This window comes from Physeter macrocephalus, chromosome 20 (assembly GCF_002837175.3).
Source record: "Physeter macrocephalus isolate SW-GA chromosome 20, ASM283717v5, whole genome shotgun sequence".
Lineage (NCBI taxonomy): Eukaryota > Metazoa > Chordata > Mammalia > Artiodactyla > Physeteridae > Physeter > Physeter macrocephalus.
In genome coordinates, this window is record NC_041233.1 from 58,902,209 (window position 1) to 58,921,230 (window position 19,022).

The window sequence follows — 19,022 nt, forward strand, 5'->3', positions numbered from 1 at the left end:
TGCTGGATAACAGAGGGCCTGGCTCCAGAGCCTTAGAGCAAGTGGGTGAAGGCTAGCTGAGAATCGTGTGGCCGGGGACCAAGAGGCAGACACTGGGTGCTCTCCCTCTCAGGGACATCTTTGAGCGGGTCATTCACCTGAGCCTGGCCCCCAAGCGAATGAAATTCTTCTTCAAGCGCTACCTGGACTACGAGAAGCAACACGGCACCGAGAAGGACGTGCAGGCGGTAAAGGCGAAGGCCCTGGAATACGTGGAGGCTCAGAGCTCCATGTGGGAGGACTAGTGGCCAGCTGGCTCCGAGGGCACTGGTGGCAGTGGGCCAGCCAGACCGACCCTCAGGCGCCTGGGCAGTTGAGAAACTGTGTTGCCTGAGGACTCTGTTTAAGTGTTGCTTTTTCTGCAGCATCCGTGGGGTAATCCTGTCAAGATAAAAAAGGATTTAAGATACCTCATAATTCCTTTTTGCTTGTTTTAATAACCAATTTATTTCATCTTTTGCCTTTTCTGGGGCTGCTCAGTGGTTGCAGGCAGTAGGCTCCTGGGCTCCCAGAAAAGCTGAGAGTCTCTCCTTCATGGGAGGTCCCTGGGGAGCAGGAATAGAGGGCCACCTCCCAGGGACTCTGTGGTCAGGGTCCCACTTTGGCCCTGGCAGGCTCTTGGTCCAGCTAGTGGGGGTCAGCAGGGTCCAGGAAGCGGGTCGCTGTTCTAGATCGCAGAGTCCCTGGGCATTCCCTCAGCCTCAGCTCAGCTAGTACCTCGTGCCCCTTTGTGGAGGCTGTGAGGCTGGGATGTAGATCCACGTGCTGTGTGGCTTTGGGAGAGCTGCACAGTTTCTCTGGCTCCCTGTAGCTCCCCTGGGGAGAGCTTGCTGGGCGGAGGGCCTTGATTGACTTGCTGGTTGTTCCTTGAGTCCTGAGGGAGAAGGGGACATGATGGGCCCGCTATACCCCCACCTCCCTGTAAAGTTCCCAGAAAGACTGTCTCTCCTCCTCCTTGATAAGTAATAATCCTGTATGTTCTAGAGTTCCTCGAGGCCAACACAGACCCAGCTAGTTGTTGAAGCCAGTTCATTTTCGGCTTGGTCTTAAGGGAATTAAAGTTTTCTTGGGCAGAGCTTTAAATGTCCTGAGAGCTGGAGAGCTTTTCCGTGGGAAGTGACTGAGTCATATGCCAGAAAGCAGGACAGGGACAAGGGAGAGAGCATCAGAGATTTTAGAGGTGGTGGAGGGGCTCAGGCAGGGGTGGGCATGGGAGGGAGGCGGAGCAGGGCTTGGCCTGGTTCTTGGTCACTGGCTCTAGGTTACGAGAGCTAGACTGCCCTACTGGGTGCAAGGGCAGGATCTGCTGACTCGTGAAATTTTAGCCGAGCTTCCCTCTGAGAAAGGCCGGGTTCCATCTGTTTCCCAGATCAAATCAGAAAACTGAACCCAGTTAAGACGTCGTCAATCCCAGGGCCTTCCTGCGTGTGGGAACACCTGGCTCTCCCTGTGCCCCAGCCTTCCCTTCCATCCATTTCAGTCTTGCCCAGAGTCTCTGTCCTTTCCCCTCCCTAGGAATGGGATTTGAGCCTGTCCCCATGACCTCCAGCCTGCTGTGGCATGACCCATCCAATCGTGCAGACACCAAGCTAGTCCTTTATACTAAGAAAAGCTTTATCAAAAATTTATAGAAAATAAAGCTAGAGGCGTACATTGGGAGCTGCTTCCCAGGTGATCAGCACGGGGCCAGGTGTCCATATGCAGTTACACACAATGTTCCGCACAAGGAGCCTGCTGGTGAGTTTCGTTGTCACCTGGCTCTGCTGTCCAGGGCTTTCCAGACTGGTGGGACTGGGTCCTACCAGTCGAAGGTCACCCACATCATAGTTAATTAAGGACCAGTTCTGGGAAAGGGTCTTTTCTCCAAAGCTGTTGACCATGTGGCTGGTGGCAACAGGAGAGGGAGTTTCTTCAGGTCTGAGAGCCTTCCTGCCAGAGCTGATCGCGTTGTCTACTAGCTCTCACATCTGTTCCCCAGTTTTACTTGGTGTTCCTTTTTCCTGGCCTATTTCCCCCAAAAGCTATGGTTAAAAAAAAAAAAAATCCCCTCTGGGGAATTCCCTAGCAGTCAGGTAGTTGGGACTCCGCGCTTTCACTGCCAAGGGTGCAGGTTCAGTCCCTGGTTGGGGAACTAAGATCCCACAAGCGCCCCACCCCCACAAAAAGGAATTCCCCTCTGATGCTGATGTGAGCAGGCCACGGGGTTCTGTTTGGGACCAAGTAGTGTCATTGGCAAAGAGTGTGGGAACAGGACCCTTAGGAGGCGAGCAGGACCATCTCCGTGTTGTCTTGGGCCGTGCTGTTGCCCACCAGACCCTGGGCCCACTTGTGCAGGCGGCTGTAGAGTGGAAAGCCCTGGTTCTCGCGGTACAAATAGACGCCGGTGATGGTGTTCCACTGTGGCCGTGGCTGTGTGCCTTCCACCGGGAACTTGGCAACCAGCTTCTCGTCCTCCTCGTTGAGTGCCACGAAGCCGAAGAAGCGGCGCACGTTGTTGGCAGCCAGCACCCGCGAGTGCACCTCGGCCGTGCGCTGGAAGAGCTGGTCCTCGTTGGCCCGGTACTGCGCCCAGTAGGCCTCCTGGCGGTAGCTGAGTGGTGAGCAGTAGTGCTTGAGGCACTTGGTCAGGAACACCAGGATGGCCACCACACCGATGAGCAGCCACCCGAAGAGCTGGCCAGAGAAGGGGCGGGGTTGAGGGCAGGCAAGGAGCTGTCTGGACCGCCAGCACCCCAGTAAGAAGTAGCGGGAGCTGGTCAGAGCGTGTGGGCTGGGCTGAACGTGACGTCACAACCCCCTGAGAGCTGGTTCTGTCACTTCCCTGGCCGCAGATTCTGCTCCTCTAAGGGCGGCAGGCCCTTCTGACTGTGATTCCTCCTCTTGGCCCTCACTCCCTTGAGCTCACGCCGTCTCTGTACTTAGACTTAGCCTCCTGCAATTTCAGCTGTCATTCCTGCAGCCCCAAGGGCCCCCTCCACATCATCTGAGCCCACCAAAATCCAGCACAATCTACCAGGCTCAGCCCAGATGCCACTTCCAGGAAGACTTCAAAAATCCCTTCTGGGAGCAATTTTGCCTTCCCTGAGTCCTCATGGCCTGGTTCCTCTTATATCATCATTCTCTGCCTTGTTTTGAAATTACCCATGTTCTTGTCTCGCTTGGCTATGAGCCTGTTGAGGGCTAGGACAGTCAAGGTCATCTTTGTTTCCCCACTTAAGCCTATACAGAGAGCTGTGGGCATTTGAGCATCATCAAATACATTTTATTTCTCTCTCATCTACCACCTTCCATCTCCTTTGGTGCTGTCTCCAGCCCTGCTTCTACTTGTGTTTCTTCTGTACCCAAGAGGAGCCCTTTAGAAAATCTTTGCTCTTTCCTATCTCTCCCTCGCGCCCTGCTTCTCTTAAGTGAATACTTCAGCTGTTTTTCTGCTGCTGCCCAGGTCTCTGCCCTTGCCCTCCCTCCCTGACCAGCTCTGCTCCTTCAGAACTAAGCCAAGGCTGAGGCTAGGATCAGGGCGGCAGCTGCTGCCTCCGGACTGGACACCCTTTCCTGTCTCAAGGGATTCGCCTCCTGTCAGCAATGCCTGAGGCTGACTCAGTGCTGGACAGGGGCCTTTCCTGGGATAGGAACATGCTTATCCCTGGAGCCAGCCACACTCCACTATCAGCTCACGGTTGACAGCAAATGTTTCATAAGATGGCAGGGGTTTGTGCTCAATCTGGCTGGAGCAAAGGGCTTAATCTGTGACTGGGATCAAGGCTTGGTCTGAGCAAGAAGAACATTCCTTTAATGTTTAAAACTCTCTTATTGGGGATGGCATTCACCCTTGCCCCACCAAGCGCTGACCCATAGTTACCCAACTCTGATGCCCGATGCTGATAATCTAGTGACTTCCTGGAGAGCTCAGCCCCTGAGGACTGACTCCAGCGTTAATACTGGGTCATCCCGGCACCTCCCCACCAGCCACCACGTAAGAGAGAAAGAAGAGGAGCTTCCCTGGGCACAGGCTCACCTGGGACTCGTACTTGAGCCTGCGGCTGACCTCCTCCTGGAATCCTGACAGGTGGGCAGGGCCCTCCCCACACGGGAACCTGGCCAGGATTTCTGTGGCCTGGGCCAGTGGGAAACTGTCTTCCCCAGCTGTGAGCGAAGAGGGGTCCACGAATTCGCTGAGAGCACAGACATAGGCCTCACCGCGTAGCAGAGAGATGACAGACCAGGTGATGGGGGCCACGGCTGCGCGGCCCACAATGGAGCTTAGAAGGAGGAAGTTGGGGGCAGCCGAGCAGTTCTTGGTCCTCCGATACTGGCACTCGGCAACCAGGTTCCAGGTGTGGTTGCTGAGGATGATGCCGATGAGGAAGAGCACCAGGGCTGGCACACCTATGGCTGTCAGCCCGTACAGGTAGTTCCGGGCTGGTGAGCAAGGGCAGTGGAATGCCACCACACTGAACAGCTCCTGGCTGCCCACCGTGCCCAGTGCCACCAGCCCGTTGAAAATCATCACATCCTTGCTCTTGAAGAAGAGTGATAGGAAGCGGAAGTTCTCTGCGATCAGGGCTGCCATGGTGACGGGTCAGCTGGGGGACCGATGGCAAGGGTGGAGGCAGGAGGAGACTGGGACGGTAGTTCCTTGTGGGACTAGGAAAGCGCACAGGCTACAGGCCCCTGAAGGCAGGGCACAGTCTTGCTGTTTGATCTCCTGCAGTGGCTGGCCTGGTGCTTCCTGCGGGACTGTAGATGACTGATCAATATTTGCCTCTAAAAACAGGAACGGAGGGGATCTTGCGTAGTCGGGCTGGTGAGAAAGGAAGGCGACTCGGGGAGCCCCAGGGCCTGGGTGGAGTGAGAATAGCCACTGTTCACTGAGCTCTTAATATGTCGGGTGCTTTACATCCCTCATTGCCCATCGTCAAGATCCTGCACTGAGCTCTGATATCCCAGTGCACGTAGGGAAGGTGGAGGCTTCCCTGGGGTGAGTGCTTATCACGCTCGCATAGGAATGGCAGAGCTGAGATTCAAGCTCAGCTCTATCTGCCTCAGACACTTAGGTTCTTGTCATCACCACAAGCTTCCCTTGATGTGGGGACTAGGACTGGCCCTGTGGCATTGGGGACTGTGGGCTGTTGACTGGCTTTACCTGTGGGATTCCAGGTACTGCTAATGTGCTGGGGGACCTAGGACTATTTGGAAGGTGTGTCCTCAAGGTGTCTAGCCCATGGGTATAAAAGCCAGAGTAGGTGTCCTGGTGGATAAGGGACTTGGACTTGACCCTGTGATATGGGGGGGTGGGGGGTGGAGGAAGGGGCCTCCAGTCAGTGGTGAGCCTGGTGCAGCATCCCTGGAGTTCATAAGAACCTTTTCATTTTGGAGACCTCAGGCTCTGGACTGGTTTAGGAGATCCTGGCTCTCAACATGCTTCATGACCTTTCTCTGGACCTCAGTGTCCTCATCTGTGAAAAGAGGATAAGTCATTCTGGTCCTTGCTCTCCTCTTAGGAATGCTGGAGGAAAATGAAAGGGAATAAACAGTGCTTGATAGTTGCCCTATATGTGAAACCCTCCATCTCACCCTGTCCAGTCCTAAGGGTGCCTCGCAGAGGTGAGGCAGATAGGGGATGATTGTCCTTCTGTCAAAGATCAGGAGACTAAGGCCTCAAGAGGATAAAGTGCTCTGCTCAAAGCTATTCAAATATGGAGGTGCCAGGACAGGACTATTGAGCAAGACCTAAGGAGGCCTGGGAAGTGGACAAGGGTGGGTCAAGCTAAGTGAGCCCTCTATTTTCCTGGTTTCCTACTGACGTTGCTCTGTGCCCATCCGCAAGAGCCCTGGCAAACCTCCCCTTCCCCACCCGTTACCCCTTCCTTATCCAGCAGCTCTGTTCCACCGAGGTCCCTAGGCCTGGGCACTGCCCAGCCGGCCGGCAACAGGAAGCCTTGATGAAGGCTAAGGCTTGGCCATACCCACCACCCTCTTTCGAGCCTGCTTTGCCTTGGTCTGGGCAGCAGAGCTGGCAGCCTGCCAGGAAGTGGCCATGGCCTCAGGCTCCAGCCATCTTCTGCCCCAACTCCCTTCCCAGGCTCCACCCACACAGGCCAGGGTGTGGCCCCATGTTCTTCTCTCCATCCCGGGAATGAAAAACAGAAGTCCTCAGGCCAGAGGCAGCTGGGGAGTGGAGGGATGGAGCAAACAAAGGTGGGGAGACCTGCCCATATTTCCTTCTATGCCTCCTGTCTAGACCACCACCCCTCCTAATCACTGTCAAGGCAGCCAGACGGGCTGGTGCAGAGCTGGGTGGCCACGAGGAGGCCAGATGGGCTGGTTTCCAGGAGGAGGAGGAGACCTGACTTCCCTAACTCACTGCCTGGGGGCCCAGGGGCTCCAGCCTAACTCCTCCGGAAAGAGAGTCTGTGATATTGCTGGGGATGAACGGGTTAAAGGCAGCCCCCTCCCCCTCTTCCTTCTCCCCTGTTGGTTTCAGGGCTCCTAATATGCTCCCCTGGGTTCAGAAACCACCCAAAGTGGGGTACAAGATGCCTGAACACTGGTGGGTGGTGAGCAGAGGAGGGAACGGGCTATCTTCTGAGACTACCGCCCCTGGCCCCCAGGCCCGGGATGGGACCTCCACCGGCAACAGTCAGGGCAGGAGACAGGTGGCTGGGGACCCGGGGCCTCAGCGAGGGGCCTGGCTCCCCGGGACAATCCCCCTGGGCAGCCTCGGAACGGCCCTGACTTGTTCCCCTTCCTTACCTGGGGTCAGCTGCGGGCACCGGTGGCCTTGGCCTCCACGGAGCTGGGCTCTCCAAGTGGGATGAGGACACTGGAGCTCCTGGGCATGGGCCAGCTGGTGCCCTTGGCGGGCTCCCTCCCGCTTTGCTTCTGCTCCGGAGAGACCAGCAGGGCCTGGGGCTCGTGGTATCTTCAGAAAAGTTTAACTCCAGAAAAGAGGCAGAACCCGTGAGATGGATGGTTCACGCCAGCCAGTGGAAAAAACAGCCGCCTCCGAGCGGGCGCCAGGCAGTCGGGGGGGCGGGGAGGGCGGCGCGGGGAGAGGAGAGGAAGGAAGCGGAGGGGCCTGCGGCGGCTCGCCTGCCTTCTGAGGCTCCACGCCAGTGGGACCAGTTCCGGGCCAGGAGGGGGGGCCTCAGCCAGATCTGGCCCGGGCCTGCCCTCCAGGCCAGTTTAGGGAGCACCCCCTTCTTGACCCCCACCGACAGAAGCTGCCAGAACCGAGTCCCAAGCAGGGTTAGGGGAGAGGTGCCACCAGACTGACGCTGCCTCGTAGCGGTGTGCACAAAGCCAGGGGTACCCCTCCCCTGTTCTGGCCCTTCTCCCTCAGAGCCGTCCTGCCCCTCTCTGAGCAAACCCTCCCCCTGCTGGCTCTTCTGTCTGTACTTCAGCTAGCTCCCCAGGTGCTGCTTCAAATCTCAGGAGCACTGATGAGAAAATTCTGGACTCTAGGGATTATCTAAGGCCCTGTGGGTAGAGCTCTGACTGGTAGGTGGAAATTACGAGGAGGCAGGTTTCTCAAGGAAGCCCTTTGTAACAATCAGAGCTGCCCAGCCTGTCCCAGAAAGTGATCATGAGCTCCCCGTCTGTGGGAGTATGCAAGCTGAGGCTGAAAAGCCATGGGTCAGGAATGCTGAAAGGGAGAGCCCTGTCCAAGGACAGTCTAGATGACCCCCAGGATCAAGGGAGAGACCCCCCCCTCCCCCAGACCCCTGTCTGCTCTGCACTGCTTGTGGTTCTGGGAGCATGGAACTGCTGAGTGACATGCTGGCCTCCCTGAGCTGGGCTTGTTCACATGCAGGAATGAAGAGAAAAGGACCAGTGTTTATTTTTTCACATCCTACCATGTGCCAAACAAAGTTCCCGATTCTTCCTCAAAAGTCACCCTTTAATCTCACTGTAACCCTAAAAAGCAGGTCTTTGTAACATCTGTTTTATAGACAGACAACTGGGGGTCAGAGGAATTGGGTAACTACAGGTCCTACAGCCCTAGTATTGGAACCCAGGTCTGTCTGACCCAAAACTTTACTCTTGCCTTCATATTTTGTACCTCCCAATACCTCTGGGCTGGCTTTTCCCACTGGAGCCCACCACCCCGCAGCTGCCAACACACCCTTGGACTTTACTCATCTGACTCTTCCCCTAGAGCAAGTCCCACCTCCTGGAGGAGCCCTCCAGCCCACCTTGGCTTCCAGGTCTCGCCGTCTTCCCAAATAATTAAAGGGAGGGAGACTGGGTCTCAGAAGTGGGACTAGAGGGAAGGATGCCTAAGGAAGAATGGAAATTATTAACACAATGTTATAGGGATCAAGATCAAAATGAATTCTTGGATGAGTGGGACTTAGTCTCAAAGATGTCTGGGGGGTGGGGGGCGGCAAGAAGCTCATCTTCTCAGCCCTCAGCTTCCCCCTCGACAAAGGTAGCTCCAGTTCCTTACGTCCCCTCCCCCTACGTCCAGGGGGAGGAGGAGGAGAAGACCTCAGGTTTGGAAATTGATACACACATTATCCGCCAGAAACTGAGTGCCTACCACGTGCCATGCACTTTACACACCTCACTTATTTAATGCTCACACAAGCCCATGAAGTAGGTGCCTCATCCCCACTGTACAGATGAGGAAACTGAGGCACAGAAAAATGAAGCAACTGACCCAAGGGACATGGTTTGTAAGTGGTGGATCCAGCATTTGACCCAGTTCTCTCTCACTCTGGAGTCTGAGCTGTTTCCACCCTAGGCAGCTCCCCTCCCACCCCTCCACCCTCATCCCCACCTCAGGGCAGAGCCTCTCAGCACTTTAGACCCCCCTCCCCTGGGGTGGGGGGTAGTCTCTGAGAAAATGGGAAGGCATCAGCTTCTTTTTCTAAATGCTCAAGCTTTGGGGATGGTCTGATTTCTGATGTGAGGGATGTGTCAGGGCAGTCTCCAAGGACATCTCCATGGGATGTGCTATGGTCTGAATGTGTCCCCCAAAATTCATATGTTGAATCTTGACCCCCAAAGGTGATGGTATTAGGGAGTGGGGGCTTTGAGGTGCTTAAGGCATGGGATTGATGCCTTATAAAAGAGGTTCCAGAGAGCCCCCTAGCCCTTTCTGCCACGTGAGGACACAGTGAGGAGGCACTGGCTACCAGCCAGTGAGGGCCTCCGTCAGAACATGACCATGGCAGCGTCATGATCTTGGACTTTCAGTCTCCAGAATTATGAGAGAGGTCTCTGTTGTTTATAAGCTACCCAGTCTGCCGTATTTGTTATAGCAATTCAAACAGACTAAGACAGGGGGTCTTTTATGCCCAGTGCTAAGTAAATGTGCAGTCCACCTTGATGATGTTGCGTGAACTCCATGGTGAAACACACCCTGGCTTCTCCTGAGTGTACCTAGCTTCTGGCATCTTGTCTTATCACCTGTGACCACATGAGGCTGTGTCATGCCGTTATGGCCCAGCTTGGCCTGTTCAGCCTCACTCAGGAGATTGGCCAAAATCAGAGGAATCCTGCTTCATGAGATGGCTGGACACTCTCCCACTTCCTGAGCCTTGAGCATAAGGGAACAGAGATCCTAAAAAATCACAGATGAGTGGATGCTGGGGCAAGGATGCTCGTAGGACCTGAAAGGAGATAGTGAACCAGGGGTGGAGTGTCCTGGGAGGGGCTGGGCAGGTGGGAGCTTTCCCCCCCTCCCCAAGCCAGTTCTGAACCCTTCTGACTAATACTGCTCATGGCCCTATTACTCCAGGGCCATCCAGGGTAGTGTCTCAGTTGGAGGAGTGAGGTCCCCTTCCAGCTCCAAATTTCCTGCCCCGAATGGGCAAGTGAGTGCCTGGGCACGAGGTGAGTGCTCTGGGGCCTACTGCCAGCACTTGCAGCCTTCATTTCTCCATCTGGTTTGGGGGTCTGAGGTGCTGTGGCCTCAGACCCCCATTCCTGCCTCTTCACCTGGCTGCGGCTCACACTTTGCTGAAGTAGGTGGCCACCTCGTTGCATGAAGGCCGGGACCCGCCCCCAGCCCAGCCATTGCCCACCAGTGGCTCCTCCTGGCTCAGCCGCAGGGGTGGCTTGCACTCGTGCCAGCGCGTGAGCAGCCTGTTCATGGTGCCTTGATCGGTGATGCCGTGCAGCTTCTCCCTCTCCTCGTTGGCACCGTCTGTGGCAGTGGGGGCAGCTGAGCCAGCAGGGACTGCAGCCAGCACCCCATGGCCGTGACCCAGCTCCAGGTCATGGATCATGGCCTCGAAGAACTGCTGGATACAGACCTCGGCAAAGGCCTTGGCGTGCTCCGTGCATGTCTCATCGAAGAGCTTGTGCTCAGTGTCGATGTAGTGGGACCAGTGCTTGCTTTTGAGGAAGGCGGCCTGAGTGAAGCAGGGCCGCACAGAGCGCACGACGAATGCCAACAGTGTGGTCAGCAGCACGAAGGACCAGCCCAGTGCCTGCAGGGCAGAGAAGAGAGAGTCAGCCGGGCACTGCCCTCTAGCCTCCCAAACCTGTCCAACCCCCCAAAGCACATTCCGTGTCAGGGCCTTTAGGGAAAAGAGCACTGACAACAAAGAGCAAATGGCAGCACCTCTTGGCCTCCACTTCCTGTTCTGTAAAATGGGCATAGACCTACCCATCTCATGGAAATGAGACCACGTGAGTAAAAGGCCCTGTACGTAGGTCTGGCACTCAGTACACAGGAGTTAGCTGGGCAGACCCTGGAAATAGGCTGCATGGGTTTGCCTGTCTCCACTACAGGCATATCCCAGAGATATGGTGGGTTCTGCTCCAGGCCATTACAATAAAGCAAGTATTGCAATAAAGTGAGTCACACGAAGTTTTTGGTTGCCCAATGCATATAAAAGTTATGTTTACACTATACTGTAGTCTATTAAGTGTGCAATAGCATTATGTATAAAAAACAATATACATACCTTAATTAAAAACTACTTTATTGCTACAAAATGTTAACCATCATTTGAGCCTTCAGTGAGTTATAGTGGTAACATCAAAGATCATTGATCACAGATCACCATAACAAATATAATAATGAAAAATTTGAAATATGAGAATAAGCCAAATGCGACACAGAGACACGAAGTGAGCAAAAGCTGTTGGAAAAATGGCGCCAATAGACTTGCTCGATGCAGGGTTGCCATGAAACTTCAACTTGTGAAAAATGCAATGTCTACAAAGCCTAATAAAGTGAATTGCGATAAAACAAAGTATGCCTGTCCTTAACGGTTGACTAGGAGCAAAGTATCTCCCACCTACAAAACGGGGCTGTTGATAGTACCTGAGCAAAGTATCTCCCACCTACAAAACGGGGCTGTTGATAGTACCTGAGCAAAGTATCTCCCACCTACAAAACGGGGCTGTTGATAGTACCTATCCCATTGTGTTGTTCTGAGGACTAAATGTGATAATAAACTTAGCACAGTGCCTGGTACCTAGTTAGTGTTCAGTAACTGTTAGCCACTATTATTAGGCCAACCAGCCCTCAGTAAACATGCCTCTTCCTTCAGGAAGCCTTCCGTGACCTCCCATAGTGACGCTTCCTCCTCTGAGTCCTGTATCTCTCCTCCAGCTCCTGCTAGTGTCTGCCTTTCAGTCAGTAGCACTCTGTCAGCGCCTCCTCTGTGTGGGCTCTGAGCTGGCCTCAGGGGTCACAGAGACAAACTGGACAATTGCTCAAACTCCATGCTGAAGAGCACCGGATGCTTGGGTGCTAGTTCTGTTCTTCCAGTAACTCACTGTAGGGAAGGCTGCTCCCCCAGTTTGAGATTCAGGGTCAACCCCAGTTGCACAGAGAAGCATTCGGCCAGATCAGGATGGGGAAGCAGGGCAAACCAAATGCCTGTAGTGGGGTCAGTGGGTTATGGCAGAGTAGTCATCAGGTGGGGAGGTGCAGAGCACGTGCTGGATGAGGAAATGTGGACCCCGCTCGGCTGAATCTCCTGAAGTTTCAAGTAAAGCTGGAAAATCTCATTTTCATGTGAAAATTTCTGGGTTTTCGATGATGCCAACTAATTCTAAAATTGAATTTCGAATTCAACCCCTGAAGGCCAAATGAAACATGTCTATAGGCCAGGCAGCCTGCCATCTGGGGGCCCTTTTAGTTTATGAGTTGATGGTTTAAAGGTCAGGTGGAGGGACAGCTGCCCCAGGCCCCGAGGCCTGGGATGACGGACAAGTACCCACAGGAGAGGAGGTGCAGGCTGGGAGGGAAGCAGAGTTCAGATTGTACGCTCAGAGCGTGAGGTTCACATGGGTGCCTGGTGGCGACGCAAGCCCCACAGGGGAGAGTCCAGGCTGGAGGGGGAGCGGGGGTGTCTGGATTCGCTGGAGCAGAGTGTGCATGTTTCTCCAGGCTTGCATGGCAGGCCCAGCCCCCTGTCCCCTCCCTGACAGCCTGGGTCTTCCTCCCCACGCACAACAACTGCAGAGGAGTTCTGAGGGGCTCAGACGGGTGAGGGTCCAGAGGGGCAGAGGACGTGGGAGCGAGGCTGAGGGACCTGAGCTCTAGATTTCCCCATCAGTGGGTCCTCCACCCCTTCCTTCGGGGCACATCCCAACAGTGCATCCCCCTCACTCAGGCCTCCCTTCCGGGGGCTCCGGCCCCTCAGCTCCCACTCCCTGAGCAGGGAGCGCCAGCTGGGGACATTTGCCAGGGAAATGTACCCAAATGGCCCAGCCACACACTGGCCTCACCACTGCCCCGGCCTGGAAGAGGAAATGGATGCAAATTCCCCCAGATTTCCAAACTGGAGCTCAGGGTGGAGGATGAGGGGCTGGCTGAGCAGTTGGGTCCCCTCTGGGGACCTCAGCACAAGGCACAGTGCTCCTTCCCCAGGTGGCACTGACCTGAGGGAAGACACATGGTTCTGCCTTCAGAGGCCCTGGCCTCCTTTGGGGAAATATGCCCCGGCCCCATGGAGCTCCGTCTGAGGAGGGAGACCCAGCCCTGGCTGGGGGCCCACATCTATTTGGGGAAACATGACCACATCCTGAGGAAGCCCCATTTCGAGATGGGGGTTGGGGTCCTTTCCGAGGGACCCGGCCTGCGAGGGGAGGCCCAGCCCAAGGCCATCTGGCCCCTTACCTGCGAGATGCAGCGCAGGTAGCGCACGGCCACCTCACGGGCCAGCAGCCAGTCGCCATCACAGACCTCGGGGCAGGGCACCCGGGCCAGCAGGCGGGCGAGCTCAGGCAGGGGCAGTCCAGGGGCCAGGGGTCCCCTCCCTGCCAGGCAGAGAGCTGTGGCCTATAAGTATAATGCAGATGCTTTTATGTCCTGTCTGTTTGTGTCTCGGTGGGTGTGTGTCTGTGTCTTTGTGGATTACAGAAGAAAAATCCTTTCCTGGCTCTACCTCCTACCTCTACTCCGCCAGATCAAAAAATAAAGGAGTGGGCGGTAGGGTTTCATGCCTGGGGCTGGGGACTCCAGAGGGTCTGCAGGAACCAAGGCAGGGACCCCTCCACCAGCATAGCAAGATGGAAAGGGGCTTAAAGGGCTCCCTTTGATGTCGCCAGCTCTCTCAGAAGAGTGGGTCAGATCCAGCTCCAGCCAGATGGCTTCTGTCTGGGGCGAGAGGGTGAGGTTGGGGCTGAGGCTGAGCAAGAGCCTGGACAGGGCAGCTCCCTGGGACCCTCAGATCTGTGTGCCTCTGTGTGTGAACTTGCTGTGGCTTTGGCCTTCAGTGTTTGTGGCTCTGCGGTGTGTGAGTGTAACTCTAACCAAGCAGGGTCCTGTGGGGCCTTCCTGGGACAGACGCCCCCCCACCGCCCAGCCGCAACCCATGCCCTCCACCTGCCTCTTGTTTGTAGCAAAGCTTTAGTCTCCCAGGCCTCCCCTGAGACTCAGAAGGTTGGCTCAAGAGTTAATGGTTAGGAAACATGAAGATGTAAAAACAAAGACTAGTTGTTGTGCTGGGAAACTGGTAACAGTTTATTTTATTGTTTATTTATTTATTTTTGTTGCGGTACGCGGGCCTCTCACTGTCGCGACTTCTCCCGTTGCGGAGCACAGGCTCCGGACGCGCAGGCTCAGCGGCCATGGCTCACGGGCCCAGCCGCTCCGCGGCATGTGGGATCCTCCCGGACCGGGGCACGAACCCGCGTCCCCTGCATCGGCAGGCGGACTCTCAACCACTGCGCCACCAGGGAAGCCCTGGTAACAGTTTAGATGACAAACCAGCCACAGAGCAGAGGCACCGAACTCCCAGTTGCCTGAAGACACAGAAGAAGGCCTGACACGTTCCTAAGTTCTTTTTACAGGAAGCCGACCCCTGCCAGATGAAGACTGCTGAATCAAGGAGATGTTCCTTTCCCACCAACACTTGTCCCCCTAGTACTGGCCTCTTGAGTGGCGAGCAGCGGAACTTGGGTTCAGTACTGGCCTCATCCTCTTACGTAACCACGTGAGTGGTCTTTGTGTCTGTGTGTCTCTGTGTGACTGACAAGAGCTGGCACTGACCGGGGCTTCCCCTGGGTCAGGCCCTATGCCGGCACTCCACACGCATCACCTCATGGGATCCTCATACAACGCCATGGGGTGGGTTTTACTGTCCCCATTTCACAGAGGTTGAGACTGAGGCTCAGGGAGGTTAAGTTACAAGTGTAGGGTTCAGAACAGACCTCCCCAAGATGTGCTCCTTTGGCATGTGGGTTGTTTTGAGGTAAAGGCAGTAGAGACCCTGTGGGCTTGAGAGAAACTACTGCTCTTTCCTTAACTAACTACAAGAATTTAAATTGGGGATTTTTCCCAGAGAAAGAGTTATTCCCAGAAGTAAATTTTATCTAAGTGGCACCATCTATATGGCAGGGCGAACACCTAATTACCAAACATCTGCTCATCTTCTTGTGAAACTGTACCTCATAGAGTTAATGAGAGCTGATGGCTAGCTAAGAGGAATTCTTGAGCTTGTCTTTCAGAGCAATAGACAGGGGAACAGCTTGTAAAAACCCCTCTGCTTGTAAGCTGCCTTCACTGACTAAGCTTGCTTTAGTTATTTTTTCTGTCTTTCCTTTTTTTCCTCTTTAATTGCATACCTTTCCAGCTTCACGTAACCCCAACCCTGTCTTACAGGAACTTGGAGCCAGTTCTTGCCCAGTGTAAGCCAGCTAAGGCTGGTTGAGACCACCAACCCTAAAACTGGGTCTGCAGAGGTATATGATGAATGGCCTTTTGACGTCAGAGGACTGGAAAACTTTACCCTCAGATCATGCTAAGTGCCTGTATTTTTGAATATGCAGAAGCATGTAACCGAGGTACACCTGTGCAGAACACCAGTTCCCGCACGTTTTTCCTGCCTCCAATCACCTTTCCCCGTGCCAAGCCCACCTGCTTGTTCCATAGCTATCCCAACCCCCTCGCCTTGGGGGAGGTGGATCTGAGGCTTGTTCTCCCGTTTCCTCAATTGCCTTCCTGTGAAGAAACTCTTCCTCTGCCGCAAATCTTGGCATCTCAGAGTTTGGTTTGCTGTGTGTTGGGTAAGCAGACCTGCTTTGGTAACACTTATTGTCCTGTGAATGAGCCTCCTGTCCTTGGAAGCCCCAGGCCCCTATCCCACTCCTTAGCTCAGGATGGAGTAAGTACCTCATTTGACCTTTCTGTCTCTGACACTCTCATGTATGTGAGACTCCCATACGTACGAAATTAAATTTGATTTCCTCCTGTTCATCTGCCTTGTTTCAATTTAATTCTTAAACAAGCCGGAAGAACCTAGAAGCGTAGAGGAAAGTTTTCTTCCTCCCCAGCATCAGCTAAAAGTTTCACAACTTGTAGGTGAAAGAGTGGGATTTGAACCCAGACCAGGTGGGAGTGGGGGGGTAAGGGGGTGGGTGGAGGAGGAGGCAGGGAAGTGTTTTTTGTTTTTTGTTTTTTTGCCTTTCTCCGCCAGCTGAATGAGGTTCTCCTGCTCTACGAGTCTGGGTAGAAATACTAGCGTGTCACAAGTAGGATACAGGTGGGGAAGGATATTGCTCCCCTTAGCCCTCAGCCTGGGCCTTGGGTAACTGGAGCACCCAGGCTGGTGGCCCCTGGAGGACCCTGTTGGGGGCTCCCAAGGGGCACAGCCATAGGTGGAGAGCAGAATGAGAGAGACCCAGCAAATGAGGCCAGGAGTCCAGGAGGAGTGTGGCTCCAAAAGGCTGTCTGGAATCTCTGTCTTCCATCTGTAGTGGACACGGCTCCCTGTTTGTAGCCGATGTGCCCTTTTCGTGGTACCCAAATTAGCTTCAGGTGTCTGCTCTAACCACATATACTCTACAAATTCTAAGAGCTTGACTGGATTCTAAACCCATTATTCTCATTATCACTAGAATTTTGATTACAGTTATTTTAAATTAATTAATTAATTAATTAATTTTGGGCTGCATTGGGTCTTTGTTGCTGCGCGCTGGCTTTCTTTTTAGTTGTGGCGAGTGGGGGCTACTCTTTGTTGTGGTGTGTAGGCCTCTCATTAAGGTGGCTTCTCTTGTTGCAGAGCACGGGCTCTAGCGCCTGGGCTTCAGTAGTTGTGGCATGAGGGCTCAGTAGCTGTGGCTCGTGGGCTCTAGAGCACAGGCTCAGTAGTGGCGCACGGGCTTAGTTGCTCCGCGGCATGTGGGATCTTCCTGGACCAGGGAACGAACCCATGTCCCCTTCATTGGCAGGTGGATTTTTAACCACCAGGGAAGTCCCATAAATTTTTGAATGGCTGTAAAAATTAGTTTTATCACCTCCTTGGATCAAGATTTTTGTGGGTGGTGTTTATCAAACATTTGAAGAGATCATCGTTAAAGAGCCTTGAGGGGTATGGGGTGAGTGAAATGGGTGAAGGGGGTCAAAAGGTACAAACTTTCAGTTATAAAATAAATAAGTCCTAGGGAGGTAAGGTACAGCCTGGTGATTATAGTTAATAATACTGTATTGCATGTTTGAAAGTTGCTACTAGAGTAGATCTTAAAAGTTCTCATCACAAAAAAAAATTGTAACTATGCATGGTGATGGATATTAACTAGACTTACTGTGGGGAGCATATAACAATATACACAAATAGCTAATCATTATGTTGTGCACCTGAAATTAATATAATTATTTTAACATCTTTATTGGCGTATAATTGCTTTACATTGTTTTGTTAGTTGCTGCTATATAACAAAGTGAACCAGCTATATGTATACATATATCCCCATATCCCCTCCCTCTTGCGTCTCCCTCCTACCCTCCCTATCCCACCCCTCTAGGTGGTCACAAAGCACGAGCTGATCTCCCTGTGCTATGTGGCTGCTTCCCACTAGCTATCTATTTTACATTTGGTAGTGTATGTATGTCTATGCCACTCTCTCACTTCGTCCCAGCTTACCCTTCCCCCTCCCCGTGTCCTCAAGTCTATTCTCTACGTCTGCGTCTTTATTCCTGTCTCTCCCCTAGGTTCTTCAGAACCATTTTTTTGAAACTAATATAATTTTATCTGTCAATAAAAAAAGATCTTTGAATAAGAATTGCCAGTGGTCATTTCATGCAAAAAGTCTGATGTTAAAAAGCTGTGCTCACCAAAGCAAGCTCAAGTTTCTCATTTTAAGAAGTCTGGGAGATTCCATTTGGATGTTTTATACCAATTCAGTGTTTAATGTCTTTCCTAATACTTTGTAGTACATCTTCCCTCTTAGTCTCATACTTACATAAGATCAAGAAGATGTAATTGCTTTTTTTCCCAACAGACTCTCTATAGGTGTCTACAAATCCCCTCAGTTTGCCCCAATGTCATGTACCAAGGTTACCAATGTCACGATGCACCAGGATGTGAAGAAGGTTAGGCAGCTCCCACCTGGCTAGTCCAGGATAGTCTCCCCATCTCAAGCTTTTTAACAGATTCACATCTGCAACGTCCCTTTTGCAGGTGCCACATTCACAGGTTCCAGAAATGGTGGACCCCGGGGACCCGTTATTCTGCCTACTGTGGTAGGGGTGTTTGGTAGTGTACTTAGCAGTGCTTCATGTCTTCTCCACCTCTCCCCGTAAATCCTAGAGCACGACTGCATGTAAATGGAAAGCAGGATGTCACAACTCTGCTCAGGCTTTTCGATGATGCATTGGTGGCAAACCCAACCGCAGCCACTGCTGTGGGGTGTGCACCACCCCCTTCACCTCCTGCCCTCAGGAGTGTTGTCTGGGCACCAACCCCACTGGTGAGTCCTCTCCTCCTTGGAAGAGTTAAGTGTCATGAAAAGCAGCATGCAAAGGGGGCCTCTGGAGAGCGGACGCTGTACCCTTAGGAAAATGCCTAATTTGCGTAGGACCGCATGAGTGTGTGGTGCTCAAGTGGGAACTGCCGTCTTCCAGCAACTGTGGGAGCGCCCAGAGAACAGGGTGGGGCAGGAGGTAGGAGCCATCAGCCAGATGGGGCTGCCAGGACAGCTCAAGTACTGTCAGGCTGTGTTATCCAAGGTATGAGGGCTTTGACTAAGAAGGATACAATGCTATTCTCTTCTGCATCAGCCAACCTATATTGGAGGTTGCATATTGTGGCTGATAAATGGTAGTGCTCCCCAAATATTTCATGTGCTTCCTTATAATTCCCAGCCCCTGTTCCATGTAGGTTGGGGCCATGAGATTGAGTTCTGGCATAGGCCCCTCACCTCTGACTATTGTCCCTGCTCTTTTTCATTCCTGTCTCTCGGACCCTGGACACCAGTGTAACAGGGGTCTCTGAACCCCACCCATTGTTTGTTTGTTTGTTTTTGAAGTATAATTGACCTGCAACACGATGTTAGTTCCTGGTACATAGCATAGTGATTCGATATTTCTATACAGTTCAGAACAATCACCAGAAGTTGTTACCATCTGTCACCATAAAAAGATATTACACAATTACGACATTTCCCATACTGTACGTATCATACCTGTGACTCATTTATTTTGTAGTTGAAAGTTTGTACCTCTTAATCTCCCTCACCTATTTCTCTACTCCCCCAAGCCCTCTCCCCTTTGGCATCCACCTATTTGTTTCCTA

General features: G+C 53.2%; 3 protein-coding genes across 9 annotated transcripts in view; 1 reads left to right on the plus strand and 2 right to left on the minus strand.

The window, feature by feature from the left end:
* PDCD11 (programmed cell death 11) overlaps positions 1–415 on the plus strand; it is a 50,806-nt gene extending 50,391 nt beyond the window's left edge. Inside the window, exon 36 of the mRNA XM_055081436.1 lies at positions 113–415. Coding sequence (XP_054937411.1) covers positions 113–284 — 172 coding nt within the window. The 3' untranslated portion in view covers positions 285–415. The remainder of the gene's footprint in view (positions 1–112) is intronic.
* Positions 416–829: 414 nt separating this feature from the next.
* Positions 830–7,109, minus strand: CALHM2 (calcium homeostasis modulator family member 2). 7 transcript variants are annotated; one of them, XM_007130558.4, is made up of 4 exons: positions 6,793–7,109; positions 5,401–5,545; positions 4,055–4,878; positions 830–2,629 (listed from the first exon to the last, which is right to left on the minus strand). In XM_007130558.4, exons 3-4 carry the CDS (start codon positions 4,607–4,609, stop codon positions 2,171–2,173), a joined length of 1,014 nt encoding a protein of 337 aa, XP_007130620.1. In that variant the 5' UTR covers positions 4,610–4,878; positions 5,401–5,545; positions 6,793–7,109; the 3' UTR covers positions 830–2,170. The 7 variants fall into 7 exon arrangements, 6 of the variants coding, with proteins under 6 accessions (XP_007130620.1, XP_007130621.1, XP_007130619.1 ...); XR_002891403.2 differs by having other exon boundaries at positions 839–913; positions 1,692–2,629; positions 4,055–5,545; XM_007130559.4 differs by lacking the exon at positions 5,401–5,545.
* A 2,846-nt stretch (positions 7,110–9,955) lies between these two features.
* CALHM1 (calcium homeostasis modulator 1) lies at positions 9,956–15,380 on the minus strand. Its single transcript, XM_028481944.1, has 3 exons — positions 15,368–15,380; positions 13,127–13,266; positions 9,956–10,478 (listed from the first exon to the last, which is right to left on the minus strand). Exons 1-3 carry the CDS (start codon positions 15,378–15,380, stop codon positions 9,996–9,998), a joined length of 636 nt encoding a protein of 211 aa, XP_028337745.1. The 3' UTR covers positions 9,956–9,995.
* Positions 15,381–19,022: the final 3,642 nt, after the last annotated feature.